The sequence below is a fragment of the Coturnix japonica genome, chromosome 18, assembly GCF_054131305.1.
Source record: "Coturnix japonica strain WE chromosome 18, WE-NBRP24, whole genome shotgun sequence".
In the NCBI taxonomy this organism is placed as follows: Eukaryota; Metazoa; Chordata; class Aves; order Galliformes; family Phasianidae; genus Coturnix; species Coturnix japonica.
Genome location: NC_140680.1, coordinates 3,174,010 through 3,194,850, shown reverse-complemented (window position 1 = coordinate 3,194,850; position 20,841 = coordinate 3,174,010). Strand labels below are relative to the sequence as shown.

The 20,841-nt window shown below is 50.4% G+C and overlaps 2 protein-coding genes across 3 annotated transcripts; both read left to right on the top strand.

Annotated features, from left to right (window-relative positions):
* The first annotated feature begins 1,401 nt into the window (after positions 1 to 1,401).
* Positions 1,402 to 4,439, top strand: LOC146757910 (uncharacterized). The gene is made up of 6 exons (XM_085519409.1): positions 1,402 to 1,678; positions 1,819 to 1,890; positions 1,991 to 2,083; positions 2,787 to 2,891; positions 3,318 to 3,456; positions 3,616 to 4,439. Exons 1-6 carry the CDS (start codon positions 1,402 to 1,404, stop codon positions 3,806 to 3,808), a joined length of 879 nt encoding a protein of 292 aa, XP_085375535.1. The 3' UTR covers positions 3,809 to 4,439.
* A 4,893-nt stretch (positions 4,440 to 9,332) lies between these two features.
* LOC107320067 (uncharacterized) lies at positions 9,333 to 19,675 on the top strand. 2 transcript variants are annotated; one of them, XM_085518709.1, is made up of 9 exons: positions 9,333 to 9,579; positions 10,102 to 10,179; positions 10,514 to 10,573; positions 11,242 to 11,310; positions 16,740 to 16,751; positions 17,230 to 17,319; positions 18,023 to 18,127; positions 18,554 to 18,692; positions 18,852 to 19,665. In XM_085518709.1, the coding sequence occupies exons 1-9, from the start codon at positions 9,468 to 9,470 to the stop codon at positions 19,042 to 19,044; spliced, it is 858 nt and encodes a 285-aa protein (XP_085374835.1). In that variant the 5' UTR covers positions 9,333 to 9,467; the 3' UTR covers positions 19,045 to 19,665. The 2 variants fall into 2 exon arrangements, with proteins under 2 accessions (XP_085374835.1, XP_085374834.1); XM_085518708.1 differs by lacking the exons at positions 9,333 to 9,579; positions 10,102 to 10,179; positions 10,514 to 10,573; positions 11,242 to 11,310; positions 16,740 to 16,751 and adding an exon at positions 17,015 to 17,126 and having other exon boundaries at positions 17,227 to 17,319; positions 18,852 to 19,675.
* Positions 19,676 to 20,841: the final 1,166 nt, after the last annotated feature.

The following is a 20,841-nucleotide window of genomic DNA, read 5'->3' as shown; positions in this document are numbered from 1 at the left end:
GGCCGTGTCCCCACAGCCCTGTGCCACACTTCCCTGGGGCCTGGGGAGAGCTCAGAGACGTGTGCTGGGAAAAGCGGGAGCATTTCTGCTCCAGGCTCATGGTACTCCCTGTAGATGAATCCCAGTTTCTACACAGAGCCCCGGCCCACAGCCCAGAGGAAGGGGCAGGTGAGCTTTCCTCCAGCACTTCAGTGTGACCTTCCTCTACACCAGAGGCCTTCCAGTAAGAAACCCCCGAGGGGCTGCACCTTCTTCCATGCGGTCTGTGAGGGATGTGGCACACGGCCTGCAGAGAGTACTCTGTACGCTGCCAGGTGCCAGCCTGCGGGTCATCCTGGCCACCCTGCAACTTTGGAAATCGTGACCTGAGTCCTTCTCCCATCCCGTTCCACGACCCACATCCAGTTACTGAGGGAGAAAGAGATCACACCATGCAACTGGAACTTTTCTCCTCTGTTCTTGACTCTAGATGATGAGCTTGGTGCTCCCTTTCCAGATGATCGTTTGGATCCGGATTTTCTGCGTGTGCCTGTGGGACAACCCAGAGGTAAGTTGTGTCTGTCTCCTAGAATGCAGAAACCTTCATGCTCTCATCATTGAGCTGGGTGCCAATTGACTTCAGATCCTCTCAAGGTCTTCCAAGTCTGTTTGTGCTTTGAAGGGCTTGCACAGATGGACCATGAGTATTTCTTTACGGGGAGAACTGCCACAGTCCAATGGGAAGGTTACCACTGCCCCTCTTCATCTGAGAGAGCCCAGACCTTCGTATTTGGGCCGTGTCATTGCCACCGCCAGACCCTACAGGTGTCTCAGGGAAAAGGAGGCCCCCACATGCAGTGGAAGCTCTCCTCACCTGTGTCTCATCACACTTGTGCCTGCAGGCTTTGCTGGTGAGTCAGCAGAATGGAATCCCGTCTATGAACCTGAGTGGGGTGCCAGAGGTAAGTCACCAGGCTTCATTTGTTTGTAGATTTGTCTGGGATAGTTCAGCGAGGATCCCGCTTTTCACCAGCCAGCGGGTTCTTCTCCCTGAGAAGCACGGATGGTCATCGTTTCTTGGTGCTCCGTGCTGTCTGCGTTGTGTTGGCTTTGTCTCTGTATCTCCAAGGTCTCCCAGTAAGAAAATGTCAAGGGGCCGAATGTTCTTCCATGAGGTCTCTGAGAACAGTTTCCCATGACCTGGAGAAAGTATTTGGAAAGCTGTGGAACAGCAGCCAGCAGGACACCTGGCCTCTCTGCAACTTTGGAACTTTCCCCCCATGTCATTACCTGAGCCCCTTCCATCAATGCAGGTCACTATGGAAGAGATGGGCACGTGCCATGGGAGTGTTTCCCCTCTGTCCTTGATTGCAGCTGTGTCACCAAGCAGTGGCTTACCAAAGCCTAAGTTTAATCCAGCCCATGCAGTTGAGTTTAGAGCTGGGGGTGAGCTCCAAGAGGGCTCACTTCCAGGTGCCCCTGCAGGCGCCCAGGAACTGTTACCAAAGTGCTCCCCTGTGGAAGGGAGAGAAGAGTGTTGGGAAGGAATCCCCGGCTTTAACTGCATCCTGTGTCATTCTGACTGGAAGGATGTTTAATGGGAGTTGCTCTGTCCCGCGTTTCCTTGCAGATGTGACTGGAGGAGGTGATCCAGGTTCCCCTCTAGGTTCCGGCTCCAAAACTCTGGCAGATCGCGTGGGTATGTCATGGCTTTGTAATTCCTTAGTGAGCTTTCACTGCCCATTTCAGTGCCATTTCATGGCACGATCCCCTGTATGCTTCGCTATTCCGTGATGCTGTAGTGTATGACTGAATCTTTTCTTGGGTCTTTGGTTGCAGAAGTGCCCCCAGGGAAGGCCTTGCCCGATCCTCGCTTTCCCCCTGCACTGGAGCCCAGCTGGAATCCCAGTGGTGAGTACTTTGTTGTTACTGACTCCACTGACTCACCACTGGTCTTCAAAAGCTCATGCACATGATATTTAACTTGACACATTCTGTTTTGGTCTGGAAGGAGTAAAGGATGAATCCGAAAGAGGAAAATACTCCCAAGGCTCGTCCCGTCTCCTAAAGAAGTTGCTGAAGGAAATGGAGAAGGCAGAGCGTGGTGAGTATACTTCAGTCTGCTCACCGTGAGCCCTGGGAAGCTGAGGTCTGATGTAGATGTGTGGATAAGCTCTGGCCTGCAGAGCAGGAAGGGATCTCTCAGAGCCATGCTGCGGTGGTGTTCCACGTAACGCCTTGCAGGTGCTGTCAAACACCAGAGCTGGTCTGCTGCCACTTCTGCATCCGGCCAAGACCCAGAGACAGGTGCTCCCCCAGCATGACCATGACTTGTCAGAGCGGCTTTGTGCAGACATGGGCACCCAGATGGCAGCAACTGTCGAATGCTGTGCTTCTGTTTGTACAAAGCCCTCTGTGGAGCTGAGCTAGTTGAAGGCAGGAGGAGCATCCCGAGCAGGGATGGCTGCCTTTGTTGTTGCTGGAAATGAGGTGGAGAAGGCGCTTCTGTTGCAGCCTGAATTTCAGCCTGCAGATGCCTGTCTGTAGTGGGTGGAACGTGATGGTTGGTGATGCTCACAGAACAGTGTGTGAGGGCCTTGCGTAGGAGCTGATTCCTCAGGAAGTGTGAGAGTGTCGGCACCCTCCATTTCCTGGGAGGGACCAAATGCCCTTGGGCAACAGAGGGGGATGTAGTGGCTTTGGGGGACTGGGAGCAACAGATTTTGCCTGAGCTCAGGACTGGAGTAGCTTGGTTCCTGATGAGAACACATCCCATCCAATCCTGCTGTCCTGCTTTCTTTCTAAAGGAACGGAACAGCCAACTGAGCAGGATGCACTGCAGGAAGACAGCTATCCCATTCAGCCAGTCTCAGACAGTGTAAGAGAGGCAGCGCCGACAACTAGCATGCCAGGTAATTTCTGTCCCGTGGCCATCCAGTGTCACTAATGTGTTTCTCCCCTGGGCTGGCTCCGGCTGTGCCTTGTGCTGGCTGGAGCCCGACCTTCAGCCTGAGGGGGGGTGTCCTGCGGGAGAGCTCAGGAAGAGTGAGCTGGGGAAAGTGTGAGGGAATCTGCTCTGCAGTGCTGCTCACAGACAAAACCCAGAGCCCAGGGCACAGCCCCAGCCCTCAGCCCAGAGGAAGACACGGGTAGTTTCTGTGCAGCCTCTCCCTATGCAATGAGAGGTGGAAGCAATCTTTCTTGTCCCCGATGCTTAGGCACCAGGGGCAGAGGCTCCCAATGTAGAAAAAGACAATCTCCTGGGCCTATGAAGCACACTGAGGGATTATCTGTAATGCAGGTGAAGGTAACTTGGGACATTGTCTTGTTTCTTCCAGGGATGAATGCCAAGAAAAGCACAATGGCTGCTGTTCACAGATCTGCGCGAAAGCGCCTCGTGATGGTGATGTTTAGTGTTCTGATGTCTGTGCTGGTGCTGGCCTGTGGTGCTGTGATATGGATATGCAAAGAATACCGGTGAGTTGGCTTTTCCCCCAAACACTTTATTGCTGCGTTTGGCAAGGAAGCATTTGTGGTGCCAGGATCCTGGACAGCCAAACTTTACGTTGCAAAGCTTTCCAAGTTTCTCCTTATTTCCTGTCAGTGAGTAGTGCTTTCTGAAACTCATTTTCACAGACCATGCATGAGGAACGAGAGAGCAGCAGAACAAGCTGATCCCGATACCGACCGTGAGGCTGTTCCAGCTGGAGATGAGAGAAGAATGGAGATGGTAGAGGCAGTAGTAGAGAATCCTGATGAGCCATACACGGATCACAACAACAACCACGATACCATGCCATTAGTGTGGCTCCGGTGGCGCTTTGGTTAAGGATGCCACGTTGCATCACTGGAGGCCTTGGGTTCGAATCCCCCCTGTGGCGCAAGTGGTAGAAGTGCCGCTCTGCAGCACAGAGGCTCGAATCCCGGGGTGTTGGTCTCGATGATCCCTCAGGTCCATTCCAACTCGGACGAGACTATGATCCTATGATTCTGTTCTGCCATCCAAAATGTCTTCTAAGACATCTTGAAGGCCTGTAGCGTGAACTTAAAGCTGTGAAAGAGGACGGCCCTGCAAGTGAGAACAGAGAGTCAGCAGCAGAGCATTTGTCCTTCACCCTGCGTTGTCCAGCACAAGCATCACCAATACTTTCAATTTGATTGCGGAAGTTTCAGAACTGGGTACAACGATGCCTCCAGAGCTTTGGGATCTCCTGCTGGACACTGACGATTAAGTGGATGTGGAGATTCCATAATGTAGCAACATCCTGTCAAAATGCCAGCATTAATTCATCTGCAAGACTACCCCCTGCTCCAAATGATGTTCAAGTAGAGTGTGAGCAGGATTTGGATCAGCTCCTTTAGGAACAATCTCAGGTGGCTGACAGTATAACTACTTAGTCTCATTGTATTTTAAAACCAATCAAACTATCAATACCCAATAAAATTAACAAAAATCCCAACACTGTTCTTGTTCTTGAATACATTTCTTGAATACATGACGTGATACATTTTCCTGCTGAGACTTTGCAATAAGTCTTGAAGCAGTTTTGAACTGGTACAAGTTGGCGGTGTCTGCATTCTGTTCTCCTAATTTCCTTGCTGCTCAGAGTCAAGGTATCATGCATCCATTCCCCAGCTCTAGCTGTCTCCTGAATCATGATGACAGCCTTTCCATATTGTGAGAACAGCCTTTTCACATCGTTGGAGTGGACTCGTGCTGAAGGACAAGATGCTTGCAGACATGGAAGCTCAAAAGCAGAGTGCAGAGTCCACGGAAACTTGCTGCCAAACAACACTGAGAAGAATAGACTGCTGTTGTTGAAAATGGGAGAGTAAAACAGATGCCTCTGCTCAACACAATGCCAGTGTGAGCTGGTTGGGGCTACCCACCCCCCTGAAAAGGCTGGAAGTTCACAGCGAGGTAGACTACTAGCCCTCGTTCAATGACAACCAGAGATGCCCCCACCAGCTTTTTAGGACACAGGCTTGCCCAAGAGGGGTAGTGTGGAACTTGTAAGTCCAGCAAGTTCTGGTGTTCGCACAGCTGGTGGAAAGAACCAGAAGATTTCGGCATCCAAGGGGGCTGGTATGGAAAAGTGCCTGTCAGATCTCAATTGTCTCAGACCCTATTACTAGAGCTGCCAAGCAAGTATTAATATTTACAAATATCTGAAGGGAAATGGGAGGAAAATGAATGAGCCCAGGCTGTTCTTGGTGGTGTGTAGTTTTAGGACAATGAGCTGTGGCCTAGAGCTTGAATGCAGGAGGTTCCATGCAAACATGTAAAAAACCTTCTTTATGGCAAGGCTAGGGGAGCACTAAGACGGGCTGCCCAGAGAGGTGGTGGAGGTTCTGACCGGCATCTCCTCCGGGTTGGGATGCCTCTCAGCTACTGCCAAATCCTCCAGGCTGTCTACCAGTGGAGCCCAGGGCAAAGTCACCCCACTGGAGTCAGGCTCGATTATCACCTGATGAGGAATGGCGGCCTGTTGTATTTGCTGTAAACTCAAGTAGATGCAAACTGTCAGCAGAAGCCAGCTTGCTCTTCTTCCATCCATCTCCCTACTTATTTATCTGTTTTAATGATACATATTTGTTTCACACCTGTGGACATGTAGATATTTTACTTTTCCACATTTTTTGTGTGTTTGTATGTTTGTGTATGAGAGTATCTGTACACTGATTTCAGATGTCCTGCTATCACGTTAGCGTGAATCTTGTCATCTGCAAATCTGTAATCAGGTCCCTGTTTAATTTTCTCACATTTCATTACATCACGTTAGTAACCTCCAAATTGGTCCTCTGGCCTGCTTTGTGTTAGTAAGAGCTCTTCATCTGCAGTTAGACAGAACCGAGTTAAACACATTTGCCACTTCTTGCAATGCCAAATTAGTGGAGATGGCAGGATGATGAGGAAATTCAGCAAACGCTTACATGAACTTACATGATGTCCAAACAAAGCCTTTATTCCCTGAAGTTTTGTCTCGTGATTACTGGCATAAGTGGGAAGAGGCAGAAAGCAGCTGATGATGGAGGCTCAACTGGATGGCAAAGATAGAGGAATAATCTGCCAAACGTTGGAAGTGTGTCTGAAATCTGCCTATTGGGGGCAAGGAAACTGTACCATAAAATACAGGAGCTGTTACTATCATTAAAAATGCTTTGCTCCACCTCCTTGTGTGAGAAACTCTCAAAGTCAAAATTTTGGGGTGAGGCAAGGATCTTAGTGGTAGCAGCAAAGTTTATTGGTTATTGCAATAATGGAGCACAACCCTTGTTGGCAAGGGAGAAATTGCGTGCCGATCAGTGCAATCCATCCCGTTATATACTCTAAACCTGACGCAGGTAATGCTCTCCTGGCACTCGCTTGTTGCTTGAGCGTCTCAGGCTCACAATCTGTCCAATGCTGTGGCTATGCTACGTTTCCATACCTGGTTACCAACCTGTTGCTTTTTATGCACTGTACCATGAAACAGGTGGACAATTTTTCTTAAGGCACGTTGACTTTGTTCTGTACTAGGATCTCCATTGTCCCTGCACACCTGCCTTATCTTATTCTTCTACTCTGTCCTACCCGTGCTAAACTGCCCCACTAGTAGAAGAAAAACAATCTACCCCTGTCAGTGCTCCCTGAACTAGTGGAAGAGAAATGACTCAGCTCACAGCTTTACTGTTTCATGAAAAGGATCAGCAAAGGCCTACGCTACATACAGAAAATGCTGGTCCCACACCAAAGGCTTACTCTTCATACCAGAAGCACTTGCTTTGCTGCAAAAACACAATCTACCTCCCACAGGTGTTATGAGGGCACCTATGGCTGTGCAGTATGAGCCTCTGCAAGTAGGGCATAGAAGAAATGCAGTGCAGTTTCGTATTGACCAGCGCAGCAGCAACAACAAAAGAAGCACAGAGGAGCGTGAGTTTCAGAAAGGATTAGTGTGCTCAGCACTCTGCAAAAAGCCCCACACTCACTGCAGGCACACAGGTGTCAGCCTGGAGGGTTTGGATTTGGAGCTCATCCCTGCAAACAGTCCTTGTGCTGCTGCACGGCATGGTGCCACCAGCTCCAGCACCCAGACATCACACAGGTTACTCCTTCAGCATTTTTTTTTGCCTTCTCCTTCAATTCCCATACAACTTTCTGAAGCCTTGGGCACTGAGCAACTTGGAAAAGATGAAACAAAACATCCTAATGGGAGTTCTAAAGAAAATCTCTCCACATGTGGAGGGCACTCTGGGCTCCAAAGGAAGCTGGTGTGTGTTGGGCCAGCGTCATTCAGGCCGTAACTGTGGGGAGGGACGCACAGTAAGGCTGTTGGACAAGCAGCTCTGCCAGAATCATGGAAATAATTTCTGTCACTTGACTGTTCCAGCCCCTAAACCAAAGGTGATCTCTCTGCTTGAAAGAGGATCCCAGATGTACAGAGCCTGGAGGCCGTGACAGGAGACCTCCACCCAGGTGAGGTGGTGGAGGGAAGGAGAAGGTGACGGCCTGCAAAAGCCATCTCCGTGCAACATTTTGAGCACTATATGCTATTTCTAGATTCCCTCTGTCATCCAGCAGGAGATGGGATCACAAATATAAAGGAAAATCTGCAGAAAAGTGGTGCGGCCCAAAGGCAGTGGGGTGGAGTCTCTGTGGGGAAATAACAGAAGAGATGTCCAAGGGGGCCCAGAACAAGGAGAGCACTTCATGGAGCCACTGGGTAACTGTCCGGGAGAGAGGGCGAGGAACACCCCGGGTTGCAGTACAGGTCAAAAGCAGCATGAAGGCCCAAGGAGCAAGGAAGCGTGCCAGGAGAAAATTCAGAATTCATGTGATGATTGTGGGAAAACTTCTGACCTCATTAACCACCACCGCATCCACACAGGAGAGCAACCTGACCAGTGCTACAAGTGTGGGAAGAGCTTCAGCCAGAGCCCCAGCCCGGTCAACACTTGTGGCTTTGCACAATGATGAACCTTACAAATCCCTCAAGCAGAGGAAGGGCTTGGGGCCAAAGTAAGACACGATCCCTCTTCCTTGCATGGGAGTAACCCACAGTGCTTTCTATCAACTGGAGACATGGTCTTGAGTGTACATGAAAAGGAGAGTCCAGAGCAGGTTGTGGCAAAGCCACTGGACACCCATGGGATGTAAGCAAGAGGGTCATTCTGCCAAGTGGCACAATTTGGCCATGCCTGTGTGCAGGGAGATGACGGGGGAAGTCACCTTTTCTTATCACCAGAGAAACCCATCTACTGTGGGGCAGCAGGCGAGGACCCAAAGGAAACCTCAACAGTATCAAGAAGTCACCAGGGAGGAAGAAAGCCGGTCAGTAAGGAGTGTGGGAAGAGCTTCAGCTGCAGCTCCACCTCTACCAGACCCCAGTGAAGCGATACAATGTAGAGCCTCTTTGAGTGCCTTGACTGCAGAAAGAGGTAAGTCCAGAGCTGGGAGCTCATTGCGCACCACTGGGAACTGGAACTGGGCTTGTTTAGCTTGGAGAAGAGAAGGCTACAAGGAAGACCTCATTGTGGCCTTCCAATACTTGAAGGAAGCGTATAAACAGGTGGGGGAACGGCTGTTTATGAGGGTGGATAGTGATAGGACAAGGGGGAATGGTTTTAAACTGAGACGGGGAGGTTTACATTTGATACTAGGTTGAAGTTCTTCACACAGAGGTTGGCGACGCACTGGGGCAGGTTGCCCAGGCAAATGGTCTTTCTGTGGGGTGTAGATGAGGAAAGGGAAGGAGGAAAATAAAGCAGCTGCTTTGTCCCAAAGCTCTTGTTGCATTGGGGTCTGACCCTACTTTCTGAAACTAAAAGACAATGTGTGAAAAAAAGAACAGGGAAAGGCGCAGGGAGGTTTTGGTTTTGGTGCTGATTCCAACCTGCTGCTTGCTGCTGGGAAAGGCACACTTGGCTCCAAGGAAGGATGCATGGGTGGAAAGCCAGCAGCCTGGGGGTCAGGGATCCCCAGCAATAGAGGGCAACAGCCCAACCAAGAGCTGGGGTGATTTTCATTTAAAATGTATCCAATGAGGTCCTGTCCCACTGGATCTGTCATAAGTCTCCCCATTTCCTATAACAACCCCAGAAATGGTGTTCTCTGTTTTGCAGGGTTTTTTTTTTTTCCGTTTTTTATTTAAATTTTCTCATATACTCAGGGCAGTTCAGCATTGAAAGGAAGGCTTTCGCCCTCTCCTTTCCCTCTGCAAAATCATTTAATTTCTGAGTGCCCCCTTATGTTTTGGCACACACCATGTATAGTTGCATAAAGAGTTAGAGAACTACTTCTTTTTCCTTTCCCCTTGTACTTCCCTGTTTTCAGAAGAGCTGCAGCCTGCAGGGAGCCGCCACCTGGAATCGTGGAGCTGTGAGCTCACAATGGCCCACCCGATGACTGTGCTGTGAGCTCACAAGGCCTGGCTCTGACACTGTCTAGTGCCGCAGGCTTCTCTCTGTGCGACACTCACTGTGGCTGCAACGGTGGTGTTGGAAGCATGGTGCGAGTGTGTGGGGCCATGGCCCCTTCCCGCCTTGTGCTCCCTCTCTTACTGATGGCCATGTGTTTCCAGGAGGCCTGTGCTGCTCCGTGGCGAGCACCAGGAGCAGGTAGGTGGGCAGAGATGGAACCCAAACTGAGTAGCACTGGGGGCAAGAAGTCAGGCCGTGTCCCCACAGCCCTGTGCCACACTTCCCTGGGGCCTGGGGAGAGCTCAGAGACGTGTGCTGGGAAAAGCGGGAGCATTTCTGCTCCAGGCTCATGGTACTCCCTGTAGATGAATCCCAGTTTCTACACAGAGCCCCGGCCCACAGCCCAGAGGAAGGGGCAGGTGAGCTTTCCTCCAGCACTTCAGTGTGACCTTCCTCTACACCAGAGGCCTTCCAGTAAGAAACCCCCGAGGGGCTGCACCTTCTTCCATGCGGTCTGTGAGGGATGTGGCACACGGCCTGCAGAGAGTACTCTGTACGCTGCCAGGTGCCAGCCTGCGGGTCATCCTGGCCACCCTGCAACTTTGGAAATCGTGACCTGAGTCCTTCTCCCATCCCGTTCCACGACCCACATCCAGTTACTGAGGGAGAAAGAATTCACACCATGCAACTGGAACTTTTCTCCTCTGTTCTTGACTCTAGATGATGAGCTTGGTGCTCCCTTTCCGGATGATCGTTTGGATCCGGATTTTCTGCGTGTGCCTGTGGGACAACCCAGAGGTAAGTTGTGTCTGTCTCCTAGAAGGCAGAAACCTTCATGCTCTCATCATTGAGCTGGGTGCCAATTGACTTCAGATCCTCTCAAGGTCTTCCAAGTCTGTTTGTGCTTTGAAGGGCTTGCACAGATGGACCATGAGTATTTCTTTACGGGGAGAACTGCCACAGTCCAATGGGAAGGTTACCACTGCCCCTCTTCATCTGAGAGAGCCCAGACCTTCGTATTTGGGCCGTGTCATTGCCACCGCCAGACCCTACAGGTGTCTCAGGGAAAAGGAGGCCCCCACATGCAGTGGAAGCTCTCCTCACCTGTGTCTCATCACACTTGTGCCTGCAGGCTTTGCTGGTGAGTCAGCAGAATGGAATCCCGTCTATGAACCTGAGTGGGGTGCCAGAGGTAAGTCACCAGGCTTCATTTGTTTGTAGATTTGTCTGGGATAGTTCAGCGAGGATCCCGCTTTTCACCAGCCAGCGGGTTCTTCTCCCTGAGAAGCACGGATGGTCATCGTTTCTTGGTGCTCCGTGCTGTCTGCGTTGTGTTGGCTTTGTCTCTGTATCTCCAAGGTCTCCCAGTAAGAAAATGTCAAGGGGCCGAATGTTCTTCCATGAGGTCTCTGAGAACAGTTTCCCATGACCTGGAGAAAGTATTTGGAAAGCTGTGGAACAGCAGCCAGCAGGACACCTGGCCTCTCTGCAACTTTGGAACTTTCCCCCCATGTCATTACCTGAGCCCCTTCCATCAATGCAGGTCACTATGGAAGAGATGGGCACGTGCCATGGGAGTGTTTCCCCTCTGTCCTTGATTGCAGCTGTGTCACCAAGCAGTGGCTTACCAAAGCCTAAGTTTAATCCAGCCCATGCAGTTGAGTTTAGAGCTGGGGGTGAGCTCCAAGAGGGCTCACTTCCAGGTGCCCCTGCAGGCGCCCAGGAACTGTTACCAAAGTGCTCCCCTGTGGAAGGGAGAGAAGAGTGTTGGGAAGGAATCCCCGGCTTTAACTGCATCCTGTGTCATTCTGACTGGAAGGATGTTTAATGGGAGTTGCTCTGTCCCGCGTTTCCTTGCAGATGTGACTGGAGGAGGTGATCCAGGTTCCCCTCTAGGTTCCGGGCCCGAAACTCTGGCAGATCGCGTGGGTATGTCATGGTTTTGTAATTCCTTAGAGAGCTTTCACTGCCCATTTCAGTGCCATTTCATGGCACGATCCCCTGTATGCTTCGCTATTCCGTGATGCTGTAGTGTATGACTGAATCTTTTCTTGGGTCTTTGGTTGCAGAAGTGCCCCCAGGGAAGGCCTTGCCCGATCCTCGCTTTCCCCCTGCACTGGAGCCCAGCTGGAATCCCAGTGGTGAGTACTTTGTTGTTACTGACTCCACTGACTCACCACTGGTCTTCAAAAGCTCATGCACATGATATTTAACTTGACACATTCTGTTTTGGTCTGGAAGGAGTAAAGGATGAATCCGAAAGAGGAAAATACTCCCAAGGCTCGTCCCGTCTCCTAAAGAAGTTGCTGAAGGAAATGGAGAAGGCAGAGCGTGGTGAGTATACTTCAGTCTGCTCACCGTGAGCCCTGGGAAGCTGAGGTCTGATGTAGATGTGTGGATAAGCTCTGGCCTGCAGAGCAGGAAGGGATCTCTCAGAGCCATGCTGCGGTGGTGTTCCACGTAACACCACCCCACAACTTGACTATAAAGCATTAATATGAAGTACTGCTTTCACAGACTGTGGTGCCTTTGCTGCTCACTCAGGTAAGCCCAGCTCCAAAATGGAACTATTTCCACTCACATTTCCATTTAGCATTCCTGTTCCATATGCTATTCTGAGACCCATTACTTGCAGTCTGGATCTTAATGCAAATATTTAAAGCTCAAGACTGACACAGGAATGGTGAGCTCGAGCAGCTGATCAAGCATTAGAAAGCCTTTTGTCTTCCCAAGTTACCATTTCACTTTTGATTCAGTAACTGTGCATATTTTCATTAATGCCAACAATGACAACAAGAATAAAGAGCCAAAATAAACATCACATGAAAGTTGGACTTGCCCTCCTCCTCTTCCTGCTCCATTTCCATACCACTTGCAGCTGATTGCCCCAGCACCCCTCAACCAGCAATTCACATCCATAAGACAAATCACAAGAAGACATTCCTGGATTGTATTTTCAATTGCATCTTTCCTTACTGAGTTAACAGCAAAATGCCCCTAATGCTGCTTTTATAGGGGCAATCAAAGATACATACCATAGCAAATGTATCTCTAACAAAATGAAATGTCCAAATTGAAAGAAATGAGATTCCACTGATATCTTCAGCTGGAAAATCAACCTAATTCTTGTGAAATTAACCTGTCCTTCAGTCTCTGAATACTTAATTGTTACTTCTCTGGTATCCACTAATGGACTGTAACTCAAAGGAACACGAAAGATAATTGGAACTCTTTAAATTCCATATTGATTTGGTTCAGTAGTTTCCAGCTTCATGGCTCTTCCAGTGCACTGTATGCACATGCATCAGTGTCTGCATGAGTGTAACAAACTCTGAGCAGCAGCAACACATGAAATCCACCTGGGAAATGGCAAAACCACAGCCATGGATATTCACCAAGTGCTATGTCTCAATTTGGTGACCAAATCCCCCAGATCTGTTAAAATGACATCCAGTACATCCTTTGCCTGGAATGACTTTCACCAGGAGGCTGCAGCCAGTTCTCCAGCACCGTGTGTGTATGACCCTTGGGGTGAGGCATGCTGCGGGCAGGACAGCAGGTTGCTGCTGCATTTCACCTATCCCTACTTCCCCTACTTCCCTCACTGGTCCCAGACGACCACTTCACAGAATCACAGAATTATCAAGGTTAGAAAAGACCTAGAAGATCATCTAGTCCAACCATTACCAGTACTTTCCAGCTAAATCATATTCATCAACACAACATTCAAACGCTTTTTGAACACCCCGTGGTCAGTGACTCCACCACCTCCCTGGGCAGTGAATTCCAATGCCTGACTACGTTTTCCGAGAAGTAATACTTCATAATGTTAAGCCTGAATCTCCCCTGGCGCAGCTTAAAACCATTCCTTCTAGTTCTATCACTGATTACACGAGAGAAGAGGCCAACCCCCAGCTCACTACAACCTCCCTTAAGGAAGTTATAGAGAGCAATAAGGTCTCCCCTGAGCCTCCCCTTCTCCAGGCTGAACAATCCCAGCTCCCTCAGCCTCTCCTCATAAGGCCTGTGCTCCAGAACCCTCACCAGCTTCGTAGCCCTCCTCTGAACGCGTTCCAGGGCCTCAATGTGTTTCTTGCAGTGAGGGGCCCAAAATTGAACACAGAACTCGAGGCGCGGCCGCACCAATGCCGAGTACAGGGGGACAATTACCTCCCTGTTCCTGCTAGTAACACTGTTTTTGATGCAAGCCTGGATGCCGTTGGCCTTCTTCGCCACTAGGGCACACTGCCAGCTCACGTTCAGGTTCTGGACTTGAGTGTACATGAAAAGGAGAGTCCAGAGCAGGTTGTGGCAAAGCCACTGGACACCTATGGGATGTAAGCAAGTGGGTCATTCTGCCAAGTGGCACAATTTGGCCATGCCTGTGTGCAGGGAGATGACGGGGGAAGTCACCTTTTCTTATCGCCAGAGAAACCCATCTACTGTGGGGCAGCAGGTGAGGACCCAAAGGAAACCTCAACAGTATCAAGAAGTCACCAGGGAGGAAGAAAGCCTGTCAGTAAGGAGTGTGGGAAGAGCTTCAGCTGCAGCTCCACCTCTACCAGACCCCAGTGAAGCGATACAATGTAGAGCCTCTTTGAGTGCCTTGACTGCAGAAAGAGGTATGTCCAGAGCTGGGAGCTCATTGCGCACCACTGGGAACTGGAACTGGGCTTGTTTAGCTTGGAGAAGAGAAGGCTACAAGGAAGACCTCATTGTGGCCTTCCAATACTTGAAGGGAGCGTATAAACAGGTGGGGGAACGGCTGTTTATGAGGGTGGATAGTGATAGGACAAGGGGGAATGGTTTTAAACTGAGACGGGGAGGTTTACATTTGATACTATGTTGAAGTTCTTCACACAGAGGTTGGCGACGCACTGGAGCAGGTTGCCCAGGCAAATGGTCTTTCTGTGGGGTGTAGATGAGGAAAGGGAAGGAGGAAAATAAAGCAGCTGCTTTGTCCCAAAGCTCTTGTTGCATTGGGGTCTGACCCTATTTTCTGAAACTAAAAGACAATGTGTGAAAAAAAGGACAGGGAAAGGCGCAGGGAGGTTTTGGTTTTGGTGCTGATTCCAACCTGCTGCTTGCTGCTGGGAAAGGCACGCTTGGCTCCAAGGAAGGATGCATGGGTGGAAAGCCAGCAGCCTGGGGGTCAGGGATCCCCAGCAATAGAGGGCAACAGCCCAACCAAGAGCTGGAGTGATTTTCATTTAAAATGCATCCAATGAGGTCCTGTCCCACTGGATCTGTCATAAGTCTCCCCATTTCCTATAACAACCCCAGAAATGGTGTTCTCTGTTTTGCAGGTTTTTTTTTTTTTTCCGTTTTTTATTTAAATTTTCTCATATACTCAAGGCAGTTCAGCATTGAAAGGAAGGCTTTCGCCCTCTCCTTTCCCTCTGCAAAATCATTTAATTTCTGAGTGCCCCCTTATGTTTTGGCACACACCATGTATAGTTGCATAAAGAGTTAGAGAACTACTTCTTTTTCCTTTCCCCTTGTACTTCCCTGTTTTCAGAAGAGCTGCAGCCTGCAGGGAGCCGCCACCCGGAATCGTGGAGCTGTGAGCTCACAATGGCCCACCCGATGACTGTGCTGTGAGCTCACAAGGCCTGGCTCTGACACTGTCTAGTGCCGCAGGCTTCTCTCTGTGCGACACTCACTGTGGCTGCAACGGTGGTGTTGGAAGCATGGTGCGAGTGTGTGGGGCCATGGCCCCTTCCCGCCTTGTGCTCCCTCTCTTACTGATGGCCATGTGTTTCCAGGAGGCCTGTGCTGCTCCGTGGCGAGCACCAGGAGCAGGTAGGTGGGCAGAGATGGAACCCAAACTGAGTAGCACTGGGGGCAAGAAGTCAGGCCGTGTCCCCACAGCCCTGTGCCACACTTCCCTGGGGCCTGGGGAGAGCTCAGAGACGTGTGCTGGGAAAAGCGGGAGCATTTCTGCTCCAGGCTCATGGTACTCCCTGTAGATGAATCCCAGTTTCTACACAGAGCCCCGGCCCACAGCCCAGAGGAAGGGGCAGGTGAGCTTTCCTCCAGCACTTCAGTGTGACCTTCCTCTACACCAGAGGCCTTCCAGTAAGAAACCCCCGAGGGGCTGCACCTTCTTCCATGCGGTCTGTGAGGGATGTGGCACACGGCCTGCAGAGAGTACTCTGTACGCTGCCAGGTGCCAGCCTGCGGGTCATCCTGGCCACCCTGCAACTTTGGAAATCGTGACCTGAGTCCTTCTCCCATCCCGTTCCACGACCCACATCCAGTTACTGAGGGAGAAAGAGATCACACCATGCAACTGGAACTTTTCTCCTCTGTTCTTGACTCTAGATGATGAGCTTGGTGCTCCCTTTCCAGATGATCGTTTGGATCCGGATTTTCTGCGTGTGCCTGTGGGACAACCCAGAGGTAAGTTGTGTCTGTCTCCTAGAATGCAGAAACCTTCATGCTCTCATCATTGAGCTGGGTGCCAATTGACTTCAGATCCTCTCAAGGTCTTCCAAGTCTGTTTGTGCTTTGAAGGGCTTGCACAGATGGACCATGAGTATTTCTTTACGGGGAGAACTGCCACAGTCCAATGGGAAGGTTACCACTGCCCCTCTTCATCTGAGAGAGCCCAGACCTTCGTATTTGGGCCGTGTCATTGCCACCGCCAGACCCTACAGGTGTCTCAGGGAAAAGGAGGCCCCCACATGCAGTGGAAGCTCTCCTCACCTGTGTCTCATCACACTTGTGCCTGCAGGCTTTGCTGGTGAGTCAGCAGAATGGAATCCCGTCTATGAACCTGAGTGGGGTGCCAGAGGTAAGTCACCAGGCTTCATTTGTTTGTAGATTTGTCTGGGATAGTTCAGCGAGGATCCCGCTTTTCACCAGCCAGCGGGTTCTTCTCCCTGAGAAGCACGGATGGTCATCGTTTCTTGGTGCTCCGTGCTGTCTGCGTTGTGTTGGCTTTGTCTCTGTATCTCCAAGGTCTCCCAGTAAGAAAATGTCAAGGGGCCGAATGTTCTTCCATGAGGTCTCTGAGAACAGTTTCCCATGACCTGGAGAAAGTATTTGGAAAGCTGTGGAACAGCAGCCAGCAGGACACCTGGCCTCTCTGCAACTTTGGAACTTTCCCCCCATGTCATTACCTGAGCCCCTTCCATCAATGCAGGTCACTATGGAAGAGATGGGCACGTGCCATGGGAGTGTTTCCCCTCTGTCCTTGATTGCAGCTGTGTCACCAAGCAGTGGCTTACCAAAGCCTAAGTTTAATCCAGCCCATGCAGTTGAGTTTAGAGCTGGGGGTGAGCTCCAAGAGGGCTCACTTCCAGGTGCCCCTGCAGGCGCCCAGGAACTGTTACCAAAGTGCTCCCCTGTGGAAGGGAGAGAAGAGTGTTGGGAAGGAATCCCCGGCTTTAACTGCATCCTGTGTCATTCTGACTGGAAGGATGTTTAATGGGAGTTGCTCTGTCCCGCGTTTCCTTGCAGATGTGACTGGAGGAGGTGATCCAGGTTCCCCTCTAGGTTCCGGCTCCAAAACTCTGGCAGATCGCGTGGGTATGTCATGGCTTTGTAATTCCTTAGAGAGCTTTCACTGCCCATTTCAGTGCCATTTCATGGCACGATCCCCTGTATGCTTCACTATTCCGTGATGCTGTAGTGTATGACTGAATCTTTTCTTGGGTCTTTGGTTGCAGAAGTGCCCCCAGGGAAGGCCTTGCCCGATCCTCGCTTTCCCCCTGCACTGGAGCCCAGCTGGAATCCCAGTGGTGAGTACTTTGTTGTTACTGACTCCACTGACTCACCACTGGTCTTCAAAAGCTCATGCACATGATATTTAACTTGACACATTCTGTTTTGGTCTGGAAGGAGTAAAGGATGAATCCGAAAGAGGAAAATACTCCCAAGGCTCGTCCCGTCTCCTAAAGAAGTTGCTGAAGGAAATGGAGAAGGCAGAGCGTGGTGAGTATACTTCAGTCTGCTCACCGTGAGCCCTGGGAAGCTGAGGTCTGATGTAGATGTGTGGATAAGCTCTGGCCTGCAGAGCAGGAAGGGATCTCTCAGAGCCATGCTGCGGTGGTGTTCCACGTAACGCCTTGCAGGTGCTGTCAAACACCAGAGCTGGTCTGCTGCCACTTCTGCATCCGGCCAAGACCCAGAGACAGGTGCTCCCCCAGCATGACCATGACTTGCCAGAGCGGCTTTGTGCAGACATGGGCACCCAGATGGCAGCAACTGTCGAATGCTGTGCTTCTGTTTGTACAAAGCCCTCTGTGGAGCTGAGCTAGTTGAAGGCAGGAGGAGCATCCCGAGCAGGGATGGCTGCCTTTGTTGTTGCTGGAAATGAGGTGGAGAAGGCGCTTCTGTTGCAGCCTGAATTTCAGCCTGCAGATGCCTGTCTGTAGTGGGTGGAACGTGATGGTTGGTGATGCTCACAGAACAGTGTGTGAGGGCCTTGCGTAGGAGCTGATTCCTCAGGAAGTGTGAGAGTGTCGGCACCCTCCATTTCCTGGGAGGGACCAAATGCCCTTGGGCAACAGAGGGGGATGTAGTGGCTTTGGGGGACTGGGAGCAACAGATTTTGCCTGAGCTCAGGACTGGAGTAGCTTGGTTCCTGATGAGAACACATCCCATCCAATCCTGCTGTCCTGCTTTCTTTCTAAAGGAACGGAACAGCCAACTGAGCAGGATGCACTGCAGGAAGACAGCTATCCCATTCAGCCAGTCTCAGACAGTGTAAGAGAGGCAGCGCCGACAACTAGCATGCCAGGTAATTTCTGTCCCGTGGCCATCCAGTGTCACTAATGTGTTTCTCCCCTGGGCTGGCTCCGGCTGTGCCTTGTGCTGGCTGGAGCCCGACCTTCAGCCTGAGGGGGGGTGTCCTGCGGGAGAGCTCAGGAAGCGTGAGCTGGGGAAAGTGTGAGGGAATCTGCTCTGCAGTGCTGCTCACAGACAAAACCCAGAGCCCAGAGCACAGCCCCAGCCCTCAGCCCAGAGGAAGACACGGGTAGTTTCTGTGCAGCCTCTCCCTATGCAATGAGAGGTGGAAGCAATCTTTCTTGTCCCCGATGCTTAGGCACCAGGGGCAGAGGCTCCCAATGTAGAAAAAGACAATCTCCTGGGCCTATGAAGCACACTGAGGGATTATCTGTAATGCAGGTGAAGGTAACTTGGGACATTGTCTTGTTTCTTCCAGGGATGAATGCCAAGAAAAGCACAATGGCTGCTGTTCACAGATCTGCGCGAAAGCGCCTCGTGATGGTGATGTTTAGTGTTCTGATGTCTGTGCTGGTGCTGGCCTGTGGTGCTGTGATATGGATATGCAAAGAATACCGGTGAGTTGGCTTTTCCCCCAAACACTTTATTGCTGCGTTTGGCAAGGAAGCATTTGTGGTGCCAGGATCCTGGACAGCCAAACTTTACGTTGCAAAGCTTTCCAAGTTTCTCCTTATTTCCTGTCAGTGAGTAGTGCTTTCTGAAACTCATTTTCACAGACCATGCATGAGGAACGAGAGAGCAGCAGAACAAGCTGATCCCGATACCGACAGTGAGGCTGTTCCAGCTGGAGATGAGAGAAGAATGGAGATGGTAGAGGCAGTAGTAGAGAATCCTGATGAGCCATACACGGATCACAACAACAACCACGATACCATGCCATTAGTGTGGCTCCGGTGGCGCTTTGGTTAAGGATGCCACGTTGCATCACTGGAGGCCTTGGGTTCGAATCACCCCTGTGGCGCAAGTGGTAGAAGTGCCGCTCTGCAGCACAGAGGCTCGAATCCCGGGGTGTTGGTCTCGATGATCCCTCAGGTCCATTCCAACTCGGACGAGACTATGATCCTATGATTCTGTTCTGCCATCCAAAATGTCTTCTAACACATCTTGAAGGCCTGTAGCGTGAACTTAAAGCTGTGAAAGAGGACGGCCCTGCAAGTGAGAACAGAGAGTCAGCAGCAGAGCATTTGTCCTTAACCCTGCGTTGTCCAGCACAAGCATCACCAATACTTTCAATTTGATTGCAGAAGTTTCAGAACTGGGTACAACGATGCCTCCAGAGCTTTGGGATCTCCTGCTGGACACTGACGATTAAGTGGATGTGGAGATTCCATAATGTAGCAACATCCTGTCAAAATGCCAGCATTAATTCATCTTCAAGACTACCCCCTGCTCCAAATGATGTTCAAGTAGAGTGTGAGCAGGATTTGGATCAGCTCCTTTAGGAACAATCTCAGGTGGCTGACAGTATAACTACTTAGTCTCATTGTATTTTAAAACCAATCAAACTATCAATACCCAATAAAATTAACAAAAATCTCAACACTGTTCTTGTTCTTGAATACATTTCTTGAATACATGACGTGATACATTTTCCTGCTGAGACTTTGCAATAAGTCTTGAAGCAGTTTTGAACTGGTACAAGTTGGCGGTGTCTGCATTCTGTTCTCCTAATTTCCTTGCTGCTCAGAGTCAAGGTATCATGCATCCATTCCCCAGCTCTAGCTGTCTCCTGAATCATGATGACAGCCTTTCCATATTGTGAGAACAGCCTTTTCACATCGTTGGAGTGGACTCGTGCTGAAGGACAAGATGCTTGCAGACATGGAAGCTCAAAAGCAGAGTGCAGAGTCCACGGAAACTTGCTGCCAAACAACACTGAGAAGAATAGACTGCTGTTGTTGAAAATGGGAGAGTAAAACAGATGCCTCTGCTCAACACAATGCCAGTGTGAGCTGGTTGGGGCTACCCACCCCCCTGAAAAGGCTGGAAGTTCACAGCGAGGTAGACTACTAGCCCTCGTTCAATGACAACCAGAGATGCCCCCACCAGCTTTTTAGGACACAGGCTTGACCAAGTGGGGTAGTGTGGAACTTGTAAGTCCAGCAAGTTCTGGTGTTCGCACAGCTGGTGGAAAGAACCAGAAGATTTCGGCATCCAAGGGGGCTGGTATGGAAAAGTGCCTGTCAGATCTCAATTGTCTCAGACCCTATAACTAGAGCTGCCAAGCAAGTATTAATATTTACAAATATCTGAAGGGAAATGGGAGGAAAATGAATGAGCCCAGGCTGTTCTTGGTGGTGTGTAGTTTTAGGACAATGAGCTGTGGCCTAGAGCTTGAATGCAGGAGGTTCCATGCAAACATGTAAAAAACCTTCTTTATGGCAAGGCTAGGGGAGCACTAAGACGGGCTGCCCAGAGAGGTGGTGGAGGTTCTGACCGGCATCTCCTCCGGGTTGGGATGCCTCTCAGCTACTGCCAAATCCTCCAGGCTGTCTACCAGTGGAGCCCAGGGCAAAGTCACCCCACTGGAGTCAGGCTCGATTATCACCTGATGAGGAATGGCGGCCTGTTGTATTTGCTGTAAACTCAAGTAGATGAAAACTAGATGCTTGCTTAAGCAAGCTAAGGAAGTTTTTTTTGCCATCTGATTGTCAGGCTATAGCTAGGTTGATTTTTTCTCAGCACCAACAACTGCTATTTCATGCT

What these genes read in the sequence shown, in the direction of transcription:
- LOC146757910 (XM_085519409.1), top strand. Translation starts at nt 1,402, where the DNA reads ATGCAGTTGAGTTTAGAGCTGGGGGTGAGCTCCAAGAGGGCTCACTTC. An exon ending in GCCCAGCTGGAATCCCAGTG is followed by an intron (nt 1,891 to 1,990) that starts GTGAGTACTTTG and finishes TTGGTCTGGAAG; the next exon opens with GAGTAAAGGATGAATCCGAA. An exon ending in GCCGACAACTAGCATGCCAG is followed by an intron (nt 2,892 to 3,317) that starts GTAATTTCTGTC and finishes TGTTTCTTCCAG; the next exon opens with GGATGAATGCCAAGAAAAGC.
- LOC107320067 (XM_085518709.1), top strand. Translation starts at nt 9,468, where the DNA reads ATGGTGCGAGTGTGTGGGGCCATGGCCCCTTCCCGCCTTGTGCTCCCT. An exon ending in AATGGAGAAGGCAGAGCGTG is followed by an intron (nt 17,320 to 18,022) that starts GTGAGTATACTT and finishes TTCTTTCTAAAG; the next exon opens with GAACGGAACAGCCAACTGAG. An exon ending in TGGATATGCAAAGAATACCG is followed by an intron (nt 18,693 to 18,851) that starts GTGAGTTGGCTT and finishes TCATTTTCACAG; the next exon opens with ACCATGCATGAGGAACGAGA.